Source organism: Mus pahari, chromosome 7 (genome assembly GCF_900095145.1).
Source record: "Mus pahari chromosome 7, PAHARI_EIJ_v1.1, whole genome shotgun sequence".
NCBI classification, from domain to species: domain Eukaryota; kingdom Metazoa; phylum Chordata; class Mammalia; order Rodentia; family Muridae; genus Mus; species Mus pahari.
The window spans coordinates 49,793,326-49,808,601 of NC_034596.1; the positions used below are offsets into that span (position 1 = coordinate 49,793,326).

Below are 15,276 nucleotides of genomic sequence, written 5' to 3' on the forward strand. Positions count from 1 at the left end.
TACCCACCCCACTCTGACCCACCCCACTCTTACCCACCCCACTCTGACCCACCTCACTCTGACCCACCCCAGTACCTAAGAAATGACTCTGACCCACCCCACTCTGACCCACCCCACTCTTACCCTCCCCACTCTGACCCACCCCACTCTGACCCTCCCCACTCTTACCCACCCCACTCTGACCCACCCCACTCTGACCCAAGTACTTTGTCAGCTCTGTAGATCTACTTGTTTCCCATGCTCATTAGTTGTGGACAGTTCCAGGTTGGTCATGCTAGGAGCTCTCTTGATTTTTTTTTCCCCTTCTATATTGTTAAATAAGAATAACTTTGTTTTTGTTACAGTATTGGTTGATTTTATTTATTTATTTATTTATTTTGTTAACTTGAAACAAGTTAGAGTCATCTGGGAAGACAGAACCTCAGTTGAGAAAACGCTTTCATCAGATTGTTCTGTGGGCACGTCTCTCTCTCTCTCTCTCTCTCTCTCTCTCTCTCTCTCTCTCTTTCCTTCTTTCTTTCTTTCTTCTTTCTGCCGTATGTGATTGTATATTTTCTATTTTAAAAAATTGATTATTTTATTTATTTACATGTCAAATGTTGTCCCCCTTCCCAGTCTCCCCTCTGCAAACCCCCATCCTCTCTGCCTCCCTTTTGCCTCTAAGAGGGTGTTCCCCCACCCACCCACCCACTCCCACCTCTAGCTTCTCCCTTCTCTGGGGCATTAAGCCTCCAGAGGACCCAGTGCCTCCCCTCCCACTCATGCCAGATAAGGCAATCCTCTGCTACATACACATTGGAGCCATGGACCCACCCGTGTATACCCTTTGGTTGGTGGTAGTTTTTTTCTTGATTAATGATTAATGTTGGGAGGGCTCAGTGCCCTATGGGTGGTACCACCCCTAGGCTGGTGATCCTGGGTTGTGTAAGAAAGCAGGTGGATGTGAGGCAAGCCTGGAAGCAGTGCTCTTCCATGACCTCTGCTTCAGCTCCTGCCTCCAGGTGCCTGGACTGAGTTCCTGCCCTGACTTCCTGTCATGATAGACTATGACCTCTGAGGTGACATAGGTCTTTCCTGCAGTTTCTGCCCCAGACTGCTTTGGTGACGGCCTTTGTTAGAGCAAAACGGAAGCAAAGGCAGCTGCTAAGTGAATATTAAGAATCTGACAAAATGCGTGAGCTGCTTTCGATAATCGCATTAACTTTCTGAACTTTGATCAGCTACTTCTCAGTAATGGGAGTATAACTTGAACGTACTAAACAGACAGACAAACCAAACCACCACCGCAACCTTGTAAAATACAAAGAAAATCATTAGCCTGGAATACAAGCTGTTCCCAGGACTGAAATAAACCCATTTATTATAAAACATAAGAGCCCAAAGGGTATTTTATGCTAGACCACTTTCAGAAGAGCAGGATCATTGTTAGTAACCTTTATTCTCAAAAGTAAACTTAGTTCACCATGGCATGCAGTTGTTAATCTCGCCTTTTTACTGGTAACCCTTTTACTAATATGTATCAGAACAGCTTATTACTCTTAAAATTCCAAATGCCTCTGAAGTTTTCAACATAACTGGGTATTCTATTAATGTAACCTGGGTGTGACATTAATTAATCAGTATTAATTAGAGCTTTATGGTATAATCTCTTTTTCAAGAAACTAACATTTTAGAATTGCTACACGTTATTTATATCCATCATCTCTGTCTGTCTGCCTGTCTGTCTGTCATCTATGTATATCTGTCACCCATCCAAATCTTCAAAATAGACAATATCGGATACTAACACAGTGTGTTTGATAATTGGAACACCCTCCTTTTTTACTTCATTTATTGAATATGTTGGTTTTAGTCAAAATGACGTTTGGATGCATACATAAGGAAAGCCCCTTTAATCATTGTTTCAACACAATAGAAATTTGTTCTTCCCTTTCACATGTCAGCAGTACTGGCAGAGAGGCTCCTTGGTGTCTTATGACCCACACTCAGCTCTAAGAGCACCGCAGGGCATCTCCTGGCCTGATGTGGAGCTAGAGCCCTAGCCATGGAGTCCACCGTAGAGACTGGAGTAACGCTGGAGAGCAGATGGACCGGCAGGTGGCTTATTCTAGTTCAACGGTCCCTTGAAACAGCTCTCAGAATTTCTGCATAGCTATTCCACTTCTCATTGGCTGGAACTTGGCTACCGGGCCACAGCTAGCTGCAAAGGAAATGGGGGACTCTAGTTCTAAATTCAGGACAGGAACATTCACAATTAAATCTCCGTATTTGTTACTAAGGAAGTGGGAAAATGGATATTTGGAGAGACAGTATCATCATGCTCTTGTGTTACATACTGGGCCTTTCGGCTACAATGTATAAAATCAAAACCCCTTTTTCTGTTTTTGTTATGAGCAGTGGTTTCTTAATTTAGAACCTGGCTTTATTTAGAAACCCCGTTTCTTCTGCGAAGTATCTTTGCTTTATTTGGCAATCTAGTCTGACTTTGCTTTCCTATTTCCTTTTGCCTTTCAGCTGTTTTGGAAAGAAGTAAGGCTTAGATTTCTCCATGTTAACCATGAGTGTGACACTTTCCCCACTGAGGTCCCAGGACCCAGATCCCATGGCGACTGATGCCTCACCCATGGCCATCAACATGACACCTACGGTGGAGCAGGAGGAAGGAGAGGGAGAAGAGGCCGTGAAGGATGTGGATGCTGAGCAGCAGTACGGAAAGCCACCTCCACTCCACACAGCAGCCGACTGGAAGATTGTCCTGCACTTACCTGAGATTGAGACCTGGCTCCGGATGACCTCAGAGAGGGTCCGTGACCTAACCTACTCGGTCCAGCAGGATGCAGACAGCAAGCATGTGGATGTGCATCTAGTTCAGCTAAAGGTAAGGCAGGCTCTCTGGAAAGAAGTCTAAAATTGCCTCTGGTATCTTGAGTCAGTCTCAGTTTTATACCTGTCAATGAGGAAGAGTCTGAGGTGGAACTATAGTAACATTTGGAAACTCTTGACCATAACCAGATCATTGTTCTTCTAATTTTACTACATTGCCAATTATCTAGAGTAAAACTGGCCTTTGAGAATAGAACGAGGATACAAGAAACAGGATGGGTATTTTTTGTTCCATGCCATAGAAATCAGTTGTAAAGAATGAAAGGGTCTTACAAACGCTTCCGAAAGGCTTAACAAGAGACATCGGGGAGTGATGGAGAGCAGGTCATGTGACTAGTACCTTCTGCAGAAGCTGAGGCTGTCTGCCTTTGAAGCAAATGGTGGTTTCTACCCTGGTGGGAAGGGCAATGTTCTCCTTGTAGAGTGTCTTTCATCTGAAGACAATGCATTATGCAGAAGAAAGGAGCTTTTTATAACCACTGATCTAATGTCAGACGTTTTTCAAATGTCTGTGGCTTCTGGAGACCTTTTGAAAGTGTCACAGCACAGAGAAATGGGGGTGCTGGTGAGCATACAATTAAATGAGGGCTCCAGAAATATACACTGTGACTTCGACCCTGCTGTAACATGTCCTTGTCTAAACTTCAAGTTAGATAGGATCCTAAGGGAGATTATTTTACCTAAGCTGGTTCATCTTAAATGCCATAAAGTAAAAGCCTAAACAGATTTGTAGATCTTAACACTGAAGTGACTTACAGCCTATAGCCACCATGGAGCATGGTGAGCCGCCAAGAGAGAGCCTGTTTCTAGTGGATCTGGCATAGCCTATTATCTGGCTTAACCTTTCACATTAGTGTGACAGATCATCTGCCAGATGTCTTGGTTCCATTCCCACTGTTGTGACAAAGCACTGTGACCAAACAACCCAGAGAGGAACCGGTTTACTCAGCTTACACCTGTCAGTCTCAGCCCATCACTGAAGGAAGTCAGGACAAAACCTCAAGGCAGGGGCCTGGAGGCAGAGCTGATGCAGAAGCCAGAGGGGAATGCAGCTCACTGGCTTGCTCCAGATGGTGTGCTCAGCCTGCTTTCTTATAGCACCCAGGATCTCTGGGGATGGTAATATGCACAAAGGTCTGGGCCCGTCCTCATCAGTCCATAATTAAGAAAATGTCCTGCAGGCTTGCCTATATCCTGATCTTATGAGACATTTTTCTCAAATGTGATCCCTTCTTTTCAGATAACTCTAGCTTGTGTCAAAGTGGCAAAAACCTTACTAGGACACTAGGTCTTAATGTTTGAGACACGGAGGGAAAGAAGACACAGAGGAGAGACGGAAGGAGGGGAGGAGTAAGAACAGGAGAGAGGGGAGCACGTGAGAAGAGGATCGGTGTAAGCCAGAGAGCCCCACGCCACCAGTAGTTGCTCTTGGGAAGATCTCAGCATGATGGCGGAGCTATGGCTGGTTGCAGCCATAGCTGCAACAGCAGAATGACAGCCCCAATAGTGCCCTCCTATGGCAGTAGGGAGTTGGGACCCAGAAATAATTTATCCTGGGCATCTTGGGGTGAGAGTAAACTGGAAGTTAGAGGACACTCCTTCTTACCGCTCTCTCCAGTGCTGATCTAGTGTGTGGCTTCCCTAAGTTGATACAGGATTGAGCTTGTAAGGCAAATCAGCTCTTACCCCACAAATCCTTCACATGTACACGGGAAGTTAGTTAAATGCTTGAAGTGAGGGGGTGGACACACCCACCATTAGGAGACACAGCTAAAAACACTGTTAAAAATTCAAATGGTCTTAAAAATACTAACTTGTCATTAACTTTATTTAATTGGATCAATAGGGCTAGCAAGATGGCTCAGTGGGTAAGAGCACTGACTGCTTTTCCGCAGGTCATGAGTTCAAATCCCAGCACCCACATGGTGGTTCACAACCACCTGTAATGAGATCTGACACCCTCTTCTGATGCTGTCTGAAGACACCCACAGTGTACTTATTTATTAATAACAAATCTTTGGGCCAAAGTGAGCAGGGACAGAGTGAGCAGGGTTGACAGGAGCGAGCAGAGGTCCTAAAATTCAATTCCCAACAACCACACGAAGGCTCCCAACCATCTGTGCAACTACAGTGTACTCATATACATAAAATAAATAAATCTTTAAAAAATAAAATAATAACAAAAAACTAGGAAAAAAGAATTAATTATATAAATTTAGTTATTTAATTATCTAATGATCAATAATGTACATATGGAAACTTAAATTTTAACACAGAATAGGAATGTAAATTTTTTCGTGCCATTAATGTATAGTTGTATTTAGCGTTTGAAGCATCATCTCTAGAGAGATCTGCTTTCTCATTGTAGCTGTCCTCGTACTTTTACAAAGGCTTCTTGTATCCGTCATTGCTCTGTTTCAAGGTGTGAGTTATCTTCCCCACTGAGAAAGGAGTTGCAGGAGATGTAAAGTCAGGACAGTGGTCCTGTGATACCAGGCAATGACTGTTCAGTGATGAATTGGAATTGTCTACCTTCATTTTACTCTAGGGCTTCTGTCAGCCCGTCCTGTTTGTTGTTTCATCAAGTTACTTAGCTAAATTCTCTGTGATGTTCTCAAATGTGTGTAACAATGAAGCCCTTCTCCACTGAGCCCAAAGTCATCAGACTCCAGTGTGTGTGGCCTCTACTGTGGTCTGCACAAAGGGCTTAGTTTTGAATCCTGATATGCTTATGTAAGTTTCTCCATTATATAGTATTTATTTATTCAGTGAAGTTTTGGTACATTTAAATTCTTGAATATGTCACTGTGGTACCAGGTTCAGCCTTCCTTCTCGGGGTGTGCAGGTACTGCCTGCAAACTGGGGGTCCACAGTCTGCATAAGTCAGATACTGCTCCAGGAGTGGTCGAAGTGGAGTGGGGTGGGAAGGAAAGAGAGTATGAAGCAGCTCTCTGAGACCAGCCTAGCTTGTTCATATGTCATTATTGGGGAGATGAGGACGGGTTGGAATTAATACACTTTGTTCAAGTGAACAAAAGGTTGTATAGTTTCTGGGGAAGGGCATGAGAGTATCCAGGGAGGGAAAGGCCACTCATTGCCTCAAGGATTTGGCTACTGAGATGCCTCGTTAGCGTGGCAAGGTATTCCAGGTGCTGGGTGGTCACTGATTAACTGGGACAAGCTGGTTGGGAGTCGCCTAGTTGGATGCTCTGAGGCAGGTATGGAACTGGGGGGGGGGGAGGGGGTTAGCCCCACTCCTGCAGGTCCCACGATGAGGTTCTAATCTCAGGCTCAGTCTTGCCTGTTCCATGCCACTTCCTCTGGTGTCGTGGTACACGTGTCCTCCATGTCATCCTTTTGCATTCTACATATATTCAAAATGATAAAGAACGTAGCACAGGGTATTAGTAGAGATTTAGCAGGACAGCCTTGTAAAGCAGCTTCCAGATGAGACTGTGGCCCAGTTATGGGAGAGGGACCACTCTTTGCCTCGGCACACATACATTTCTATCAACAGGAAACCCATCCCCCAGATGTGCCCTCAATTCGTTCACTGATGTCTAACATTACTGAACCAGCCAGGCCCTTGCCTGCCTGGGTACTTAATGCCGGGACTAATCTTGCTTTTTAAAATATCTTTTATCTTCACCACTCTTGCAGCCTATTTCCCATTCAGTAGCTATTTTTTTTTAAAAAAAAAATGCCTATCAGGGTATGCCATCCTTTTGCTTTGGATCTCTTCCTTTGCCTCTTTACTACCTAAGTCTCTAGTGTGGCTCCTCCCATTCACCCTCATTGTTAAAGCCCCAGAGAATGTCAAGCTAGAGCTTGTCCTGAAGCTTTCCTTGTTCCTTTTGCCTAGAGACTCTGTTTCCCTGCATTGCACAGCTGACTCTAGATCCTCACTGTTAGCCAGAGGCACAGCCAGGTTCCAGCATCCACTCAGAGGCCTGGAGGGGATCAGGCAGGGGTCGGGAAGAAGCAGCAGGTGAGGCTTATTCTGGTTTTGATGAAGGGAACACACACACACACACACACACACACACACACACACACACACACACACCTAATTGTCTACGCACCTCACACTGCCTTTAGAGTGCTTGCTTTAAGTCATTCCGACACTGTCTTCCCTGACAAATATGTTAATGTACACTTTTTAAAAACTTCATTGAAAAAATGGTTTTGGAAAATGCTCACAGTGGCTTTAACCAGTGGTCATATATTAAATTTTTAGATCAATTCCTGATGCCTACTCTTAAAACACCTAACTCCGTCTCATAGACATTAGTCATTCTAATTTACTTTTTTTTTTATCTTATACAGTTACACCATTTGTTTGCTTCTTGTTTCAGATATCTATTCTCTCTCATCCTTCTTGCTCAGGACAGAATAGGGTACTGAGTGTGGGATCAGTTCATACATAGGCCTAGATAGTTAAACCCATTGCTTCCTCTCCCCACAGGCAGGCTTGTTTTAAAAACATACGGGAAGTATGCTTGTTCCATGAAGACTGAATTCAGACAAAAAAACATTGGAGGAATTAAGACACAAATATGTTTGGGGTATTGTTCTCACACTGTTGGAGAATCTGTGAGTGTATCTGAAGTCTTGGATACACACGTTGCCTTGGGAACCCGCCCAGAGATTCTATATATTTCATAGATGGGGGGATACGCTTGCCCAAACCCTTGCAATCCTTTTTTGTTTGGTTCATTAATTGGCAGTTATTTTGATCAGCAAATGTACTTTCAGGGGCTGAAGAGGTCACTCAGTAAAGTGCTTGCTGTGAAAACAGGAGGACCTGAGTTCAGTTACCACAAGCCATGTAAATCTTGTCTCAGAGGTGTGCACTTGCAATCCCAGTGCTAGGACACTGGACACCCACAGAAGCATCCCTGGGTCGAGCTGGTCAGACTGTGTAGCCAAATCCCTGAGCTGAAACCCCAAAGCCTGCCCCCAGTGACACACTCCTTCAGCAAGGCCGTACCTCCTTATCCTGTCAATCAATACTCCCTAATGTCCAAGCCTTTAAATATATGAGCCTGTGGGGGCCATTATTATTCATACCAACACACTACTCTCCTATCTTCCTTAGTTCCAAGTTCCCGGGAGGAAATTTCACTATAACCTCCAGGTTGAGTTAATCATGATTACAAAGTTTTCACAGGGAAGTGATTGCTACTGAAAGCAGAAAAAAAAAAAAAAAACAAAAAACAAAAAAAACAAAAAAACCTAACCTTAAGATTAAAAAAAAAAAAAGTCACAGGAAAAGTGACTTATACTAAATCCGTTCTCCATTGTTTTCCAACTGAGCGCACAGTCTGCCTATTTTACTTCCTATTTCCTACTTTCCAGATGTTCTTTGGTAAGAGGTGTGAGAAGCACCTGACGCAGTTACACACTCATCTGCATGCGTATCCTCAGACCCAGGTCTGGAAGTTGTGCTGCACAAGAAGAGCTGGCCAAGAACCTTAAAACACTGCAGTCTTAGCTGAGACCTCGGCTGCATGAATGTGTTTAGTTGCTGAACAGACACCCTTCTCAGGGAGAATGCTGCCTGCATCCCTGAATTCATAACAGCTGAGATGAGGCAAGGCGTAGCATAAGAAATGTCGCCTGTAAATAAACAGAAGCCTGGAAGTGACTTCATTGAAATCAGTTCCCAACTTTAAGTTCTACTTTAAACTCCCACCATGTAAGATTTGTGCCTGAATCTTTGATATGGGCCTGATTGTCTAAGATAGAACATTGGATAAAAATCTGTTTATAGGACCTTCTGACTCAGATGCCTGAGACATCTGGGAGTTAATCCAGACACCCACTAACTCACATGGGGGACTAGAGGGCCTGTTGGGAAAAGGCTGTGTCCTCGTCACAGCTGGGAATTTGCACATCATGTGTGCCTGATGATCAAAAGACGGTGGAAATCTAGAGACAAGGGCTGCCAGGAGAGGATTCATGATCATCGTGGGTCCAAGAGGCTGGGTCCATATGACACAAAAAGAAAGAGCAATGATGGGTTGTGCCACAGTGATCCAGCCCTGGAACAGAGCTGTGGGTAATAACTAGGGGAAAGAGAAGGCTGAGCGCATGGTGCCAGTGACCTCCTGACTGACTGAGGTAGACTTGGCCCTGATGTGAGAGGTTCAGAGGGAGAAACATTCTCTTCTTCCTGTTATAGAAAGAATAACAAGTGAGTTTTGACCAAGATGATGGTGGTGTGCCCAAAGGACAGCTATGGAGTCCAGGGTCCACTGCCGATGATGGTGAGCGGTGACCAAGGTTGACTCTACTGAGGGCTTCTATCCAGAGCTCCAAATTCTTGATGTACTCACTTCTGAGAATGACTAGCATCAACAGTTGGGGGGCTGGAGGATTCTGATCTTAGCATCTGTGTGGCTCACACCATAGTCTGAAGCACCCAGTTCCTACCATCTCTGAGTAAACACGGCGTATCCTAAATGAGATTGAAGAGTATTTTTTTTTTTTCTGGAAAAATACACATTTCCCTTTTTGTCTTTTTAACCGTTATCTTTCCTGAGCAAAATTCTCAGTCTCTTTAGCAGGTTGTGAAATGGATTTAGTCAGATGACTGAAGCAATGCAGTTGAACAGAATTGTAGAGATAAAATATTTTGTAAAGTTTGGTTAGAGATGTATTCGTGAATACATACCTGGTCATGCTGTTCGTTTTTGTCTTTTTTTGGAGCCAGTATTATAGTGGTTTAATAGTCACTGATTTAGACCATTCTCAATTTTCCTCAATGTCTTTGATATATACTCAAATTTTAGAAGATGTACTGCACACAAACTTAGTCAGGTATTGCTTTGTGCATTATGGCCAATTGTTCTTTATTCTGGGCTCAAACTTAGGTGAAACGTTCATTAAATCACCACCATCATGGGTATTTCCCACATCTCAGGAGTTTAAAATAGGGATTGATTGGCAGAAATGAAGACTAATTTTAAATTTTTTTCCCTCAATCTTAGATTTCCCCACCTAGAATCTCTTTTTTGATTGATGTGTAATATGGTCTAAATATAGCTCCCCCAAATTCATGTGTGGCATTCCTTAAGAAGTGTGGTGCTAGAGGACCCCACCCTCCTGAGTAAGATGGCTAACCTTAGAGGCTGGACGGTTTCCTTTACCATGTAAGGACACAGTGAGAACATGCCTACTCCAGAGCAGGAAGTCCTCACCAGGTATGCATTCTGATGATGTCTCCTCATGAGCTTCCCAGCCTCCAACAGTGGAAAACGTCCTTTGTAGATGACTAAATGAAGCTGAAGTCCGCCGGAGCAGTGATCATTTGGGAGTGTGCTTTCTCTTCTGTTTTCATCTCATTGTTTCCTTCATTTTTAATTTTAGCAAAGCATTCTAAAGTCTAGGTGCCCGCTGCTTCTTGTACACCGAGCCGTGAATTCGTAGGAAACAGGCTCCAGCCACTCGGGCCCCTTTTCATTAGCTCCCACTAAATGTTTCTCTGGGTACCACAGGCTGCTGCTTCAGGTGAATCCCAGTGGCTTTTTCTCTGCTTCCTTCGTCTTCTGATCCCTTCCCTTCACCCTTTGCAGGATGCTGTCTTGGTTCCTCAAGTACTCCCTGTGCTCAGTATGTACATTCATTCTTTTGGCAAAGATCTCGCCCCAAACTTGCCTCTTTACAATGACGTCAATAGCTTTCTGAGAGTTGGAGACTCTTCCAGATGACAGTTCTAGGGCATTCCTCTGTGAACGGTGCCCATTCGCTTGATGCCTACAAGACCATCCTTCTTGTGTATTTGATTAATGTGGTTGAAGGGTCAAGTTCTTGTTTCCTAAAAGGTCAAGAGAACATGTAGCATGGACCCCTCCTCTTTTGTGTTTGCCATTTTGGCAGATTACTGGAAGATGGCTGCTGGGACCAAAAGTTTGTTTATCCCTTTTTTCTTTCTTTCCTTTTTAATTTTTCTTTTGAAGATAGAGTCTCATGTGGCTCAGGCTGAGAATGACTGTGAGTCCCACCTCCCTCGTGTACTTCGGTTTCAGTCACAGACCATCACGCTGGCAGGACTATGTTTTCATTACGTCAAATCAGTAGGAAGTCTTCACAATATCTAGTATATAGGTCATGTGATAACATGTGATATTGTTGACCAATAAACCTGTGCTGTACAGTAAGTTTGTGGACACTTTGTACAACTTAGCAGGCCTCATCGAGGTGATTTATATTTTTAAAGGAAAAAAAATGGAAAGAGAGGGACCAGAAACTCAAGGGTAGTTGCTGGCCTAGGACACACAAACCACTGGGTTCAACCGCTAGCGTGCAGAAGGCAGAGTTGAGGTCTGTTGGTGCTCAAAAGGCCCAGCTGTGTGGAAAACTCCATCTAGTTGAGTAATTATCTCCTCACTTCAATGCTGGAAGACATGGATGAACTGATTGGTGAAAGTATTTTCAGTGCGATTTGGAAATATGTACTAAGTCTCAGACATAGCACTTTTTTTTTTTTTTAAATCGAACTACATGTAAAATTCTCCGTAAAGACTTGGGCAAGGCAGGGCTGGAGAGATGGCTAGATGCTTGAGAGAACTTGCTGCTCCATTTCTAGCATCCACATGGCAATTCACAACTGTCTGTCATCCCAATCCCGGAAGATCCAGTGTCCTTCTGGGAACTTTCTGGGAAACCAGGCATGTACATGGTACACATGCATACACATTCAGGCAAAACTTTCATACATATAAAATAAAGATACATAAATCATTAGTAAAATCTTGGGCAAGGCAACATGGAAAACAACCCTGTTGGGGTTTGATGCACATTGTTGTGGAGATGTTTGTGTATAAACCTTAGCCACATGGACTGATGCATTTAGACTCAGAATGAGAGTGTTAATGATCAGGTGGTTCCAGAAACCTACCAGATGGTTGAGCTGTGTACCTTTAAATAGCAAAAGGAGTATTGAAAACGAATAGTATCACAGGCTACAATACTTGAAAGAAATCATTAAAACACATTAAAGGAAAAATATTATCATAGAGACGTTTGAAACTGAGACCAAGGAGGAAAGCCTGAAACTGGCATTGGTTCAATTAGGAACTGTTTCTGGGGATCGTTCCTTTCAAATGTTGGCTTAATTATAATTGAGGAACAACAGCCATCTATTTATGTGGTCTAAAGAGGGAAATGCTGGTTAGAATAGAAATGGCCCCCATAGACTCGTGTGTTTGAATGCTTGGTCCATAGGGAGTGGCATCATTAGGAAGTGTGGCCTTGCTGGAGCAGGTGGGACCTTGTTGGAGGAAGTGTGTCAGTGTGTGTGAACTTTGAGGTCTTATATGACCAGTGTGGCTCATAGTCACTTCAGCTGCCTGGGGGTCCTGATGTAGAAACTCTCAGCTTTTCCTCCAGCACCATTCTGCCTGATGCCGCCATGCTTCTCACTATGATGATAGGCAAACCTCTGCAACTGTAAGCCAGCCCCACTTAGATGTTTTTCTTTGTTTGTAAGGGTTGCCATGGCTTATGGTGCCTTTTCACAGCAATAGAAACCATAACTAAGACAGGTGGCCATTAGAAATGAATATAAATTAACCCTTTCTTTGCCGGGAGAGCTTTTTGTTCAGTAGTATCCACTGAATTCCTAATATGTGTCAGAAGTTATTTTCTTTATTCTTCACATCAACCTGCTCTTACAGATGAGGAAAATAAATCTCAAAAGTGCCTTGATCACTTCAATAGTCTTACCATGCTTTGTGTGCCTGAAGTTCAACATTCCTTCTATCTTACTGCATTGGCTTCCTACCCCTCACATGCTGAGGTCTAAGAAACAGAATAGCTGTGACTGTGTGAGCCTGGTTCTCTCATGCTAAACCCTTAACATGAATGGATATGATTGGTGTGTGTGTGTGTGTGTGTGTGTGTGTGTGTGTGTGTGTCACTGTTTTCAAATTAAAAAGGTGAACATAGATAAACATAGATAGAGGATGACCAGCTTGAAGTAGAGGTGTACATGAAGTCCTAGAGCCTCCATGATTACGAGTCTCATGGCTGCCTTGAGTCAAGAAGGAACCCGCTGCCCTCTGCTCAGCTCACCATCTGCCACCACTCTGACCATCCTATGCTCTTTACTCGTTCATATCCTAAAGGAAGAAGGCATCTGGTTGAATTACACTAAAATTCTGCTAGCCTGTAATTTCCTGATCCCTCACTCGAGGTGGCTGAAACTGGAGATGAGAACATTTAATGAGAAACACTAACAGTCCCATTGGCTTCCAGGGACAGCACATGACAGTCTTTGGTTCTTGCCTTTGGCTGTATAGCAGAATATTTCAGGACGCTTTAAAAATTATTATCCTGGATATGCTTCCGATCAGCTGCCTCAGAACTTGGTTGTTAGTCACCCATCTGCATAGAGGTGTGTGGCTCCAATACACACCCAGAGCTGATGATATTAGGAAATGTTTGAGGAGACAGTCTGTATCTCTTGCTTTTTGGTGCTTTCTCTCTTTCCCAAGCAACACTGCTGTGGATTTAAAGTCACTGTTTCAAGGAGAAATGGCTCCCATATGACTCATCTATTAATTTCTTTCAGTTTTTTTTTTTTTTTTTTTTTGTGACCTAACTAGTCTTATGTCAACTTGACACAAACTATAGTCGTCTGAAAGAAGGGAACCTCAATTGAGAAGCTTCTATAAGTCACAGATTTTGGATATTTTTCTTAAATAATGATTGATGGGGAGGGCCTATCCTATCAGGGGTGCGATCCATCCCTGGGCTGGCAGTTCTGGGTTCTATAAGAAAGTAGGCTGAGCAAACCATGAAGAGCAAGCCAGTAAATAGTACCCTTCCATGGCCTTTGAATCAGCTCCTACCTCCAGGTTCTTGCTCTGTTTGAGTTTCTGTCTCGACTTCCTTTGGTGGTGGACTATGACATGGAAGTACAAGCCAAATAAACTCCCTTTCTTTCCAACTTGGTTTTGGTTGTGGTGGTGTTTTATCACAGTGGTAATAACTCTAACTAGGACAGAAGTTCATACCAGGAGTGGGTATTGCTGTGACAGATATGACCATGTATTTAGGAAGACTGTGGAAGGACCTTTGGGACTTTGGAGTAGAAAAGCCATTGAGTGTTGAGAGTTCAGTGGACTGTTCTGTGGGAGCTTGGAAGAGAAGAATTCTGAGACCAGTGCAGACGATAGAGGTCTGACTCTTGAAGTTTCAGGGGAAAGCAAAGACTCTACTGGGCCATTTAAGTTAAGAATCTGTTATATCTGGTTACCTGGAGCGGAAGAGTCAGTCGTGATTAACAAGAGACAGACAACACTGAAATGAAACTTTTGAGTTCCATGATTGATGGAGGAGGCCCCTTTCTATTGTGGGTGGTGCCATCCTTGGGCTGGTGGACCTGGTTGCTATAAGAACGCAAGCTGAGCAAGCCATGAGGAATAAGCCAGTGAGCAGCGTCCCTCCATGGTCTCTGCATCAGCTCCTGCCTCCAGGTTCCAGCTCTGTTTGATTTTCTATCCTGAGTTCTTTAATGATGGACAATGATGTGAAAATGTAAGTCAAATAAACTTTCCTTTCCAACTTGTTTTTGGTCATGCTCTTTCATCACAGTGGTAGTATCTTTCACTAGGACACCCCATAAAGTCAGGAGAAACGAAAGTAGAAATGTCAGAAACATGCAGACATTACCCTGTTTTGGTTAGAATATACAATCCTATATTATTTATATTATATAAAAGAAAAAGGAGAAAGCTTGCATTTCTCTCTCATTTATTGGTGTGGAAATCATCTTAAACATGGGTCCTTACAAGAGGCAGCTTACCTGTAGCCATACACATTACATATGAACAGTTCATTCTCGAAGCTATGAAGTTGTGACGTGTACCACATACAGAGTCTTATGGAGCCATTTCGTTCAAGAGATGGAGATGGTCTGAACAAAGAACGCCACATCTGAAGGAGGAGTGTTTTCTACACTGTAAAGAGGATGCTACGTGACTGAGCTTGGGCTTGAGGCATCGCATTGGGAAGACCATGAAAACTAAACAGTCTCAATGAAGTGTGGGCTTGATAGAACCGCCACAAAAGTATCTACAAAGGGAAAGTGTAGACTAAAAATTAAAAAAAAAACCCAAACGCTCATTCTTAGCATGAGTTTACAGGTGTGCACAGGGTGATTCGCACAGGAAAGAGATATGAGCTGCTTACAAGGCTGTTAAGGGCTGGACTTGGGCGGAAAGGGTAGAAAGGAAAACAAAACATAAAGCCCATCACATGGAATAACAACCTGGGCTGAGCAGGGAGTTGGAGGCAACGTGCTTCTGCCGCCCCCACCAGTATCTTGCTGTTAGGGGCTGAGGAATTTTTCTTTTTATGTAGAAATAGATTTGAATCCTCTTGTGT

At 43.5% G+C, this 15,276-nt stretch overlaps 1 protein-coding gene across 4 annotated transcripts in view; it reads left to right on the forward strand.

Moving 5' to 3' along the window:
• Akap6 (A-kinase anchoring protein 6) overlaps positions 1 to 15,276 on the forward strand; it is a 432,548-nt gene that overhangs the window by 92,739 nt on the left and 324,533 nt on the right. For all 4 annotated transcript variants that reach the window (XM_021201844.2, XM_029540880.1, XM_029540881.1 and 1 more), the window contains exon 2: positions 2,515 to 2,878. In XM_021201844.2, the coding sequence (XP_021057503.1) occupies positions 2,549 to 2,878 (330 nt within the window). In that variant the 5' untranslated portion in view covers positions 2,515 to 2,548. The remainder of the gene's footprint in view (positions 1 to 2,514; positions 2,879 to 15,276) is intronic.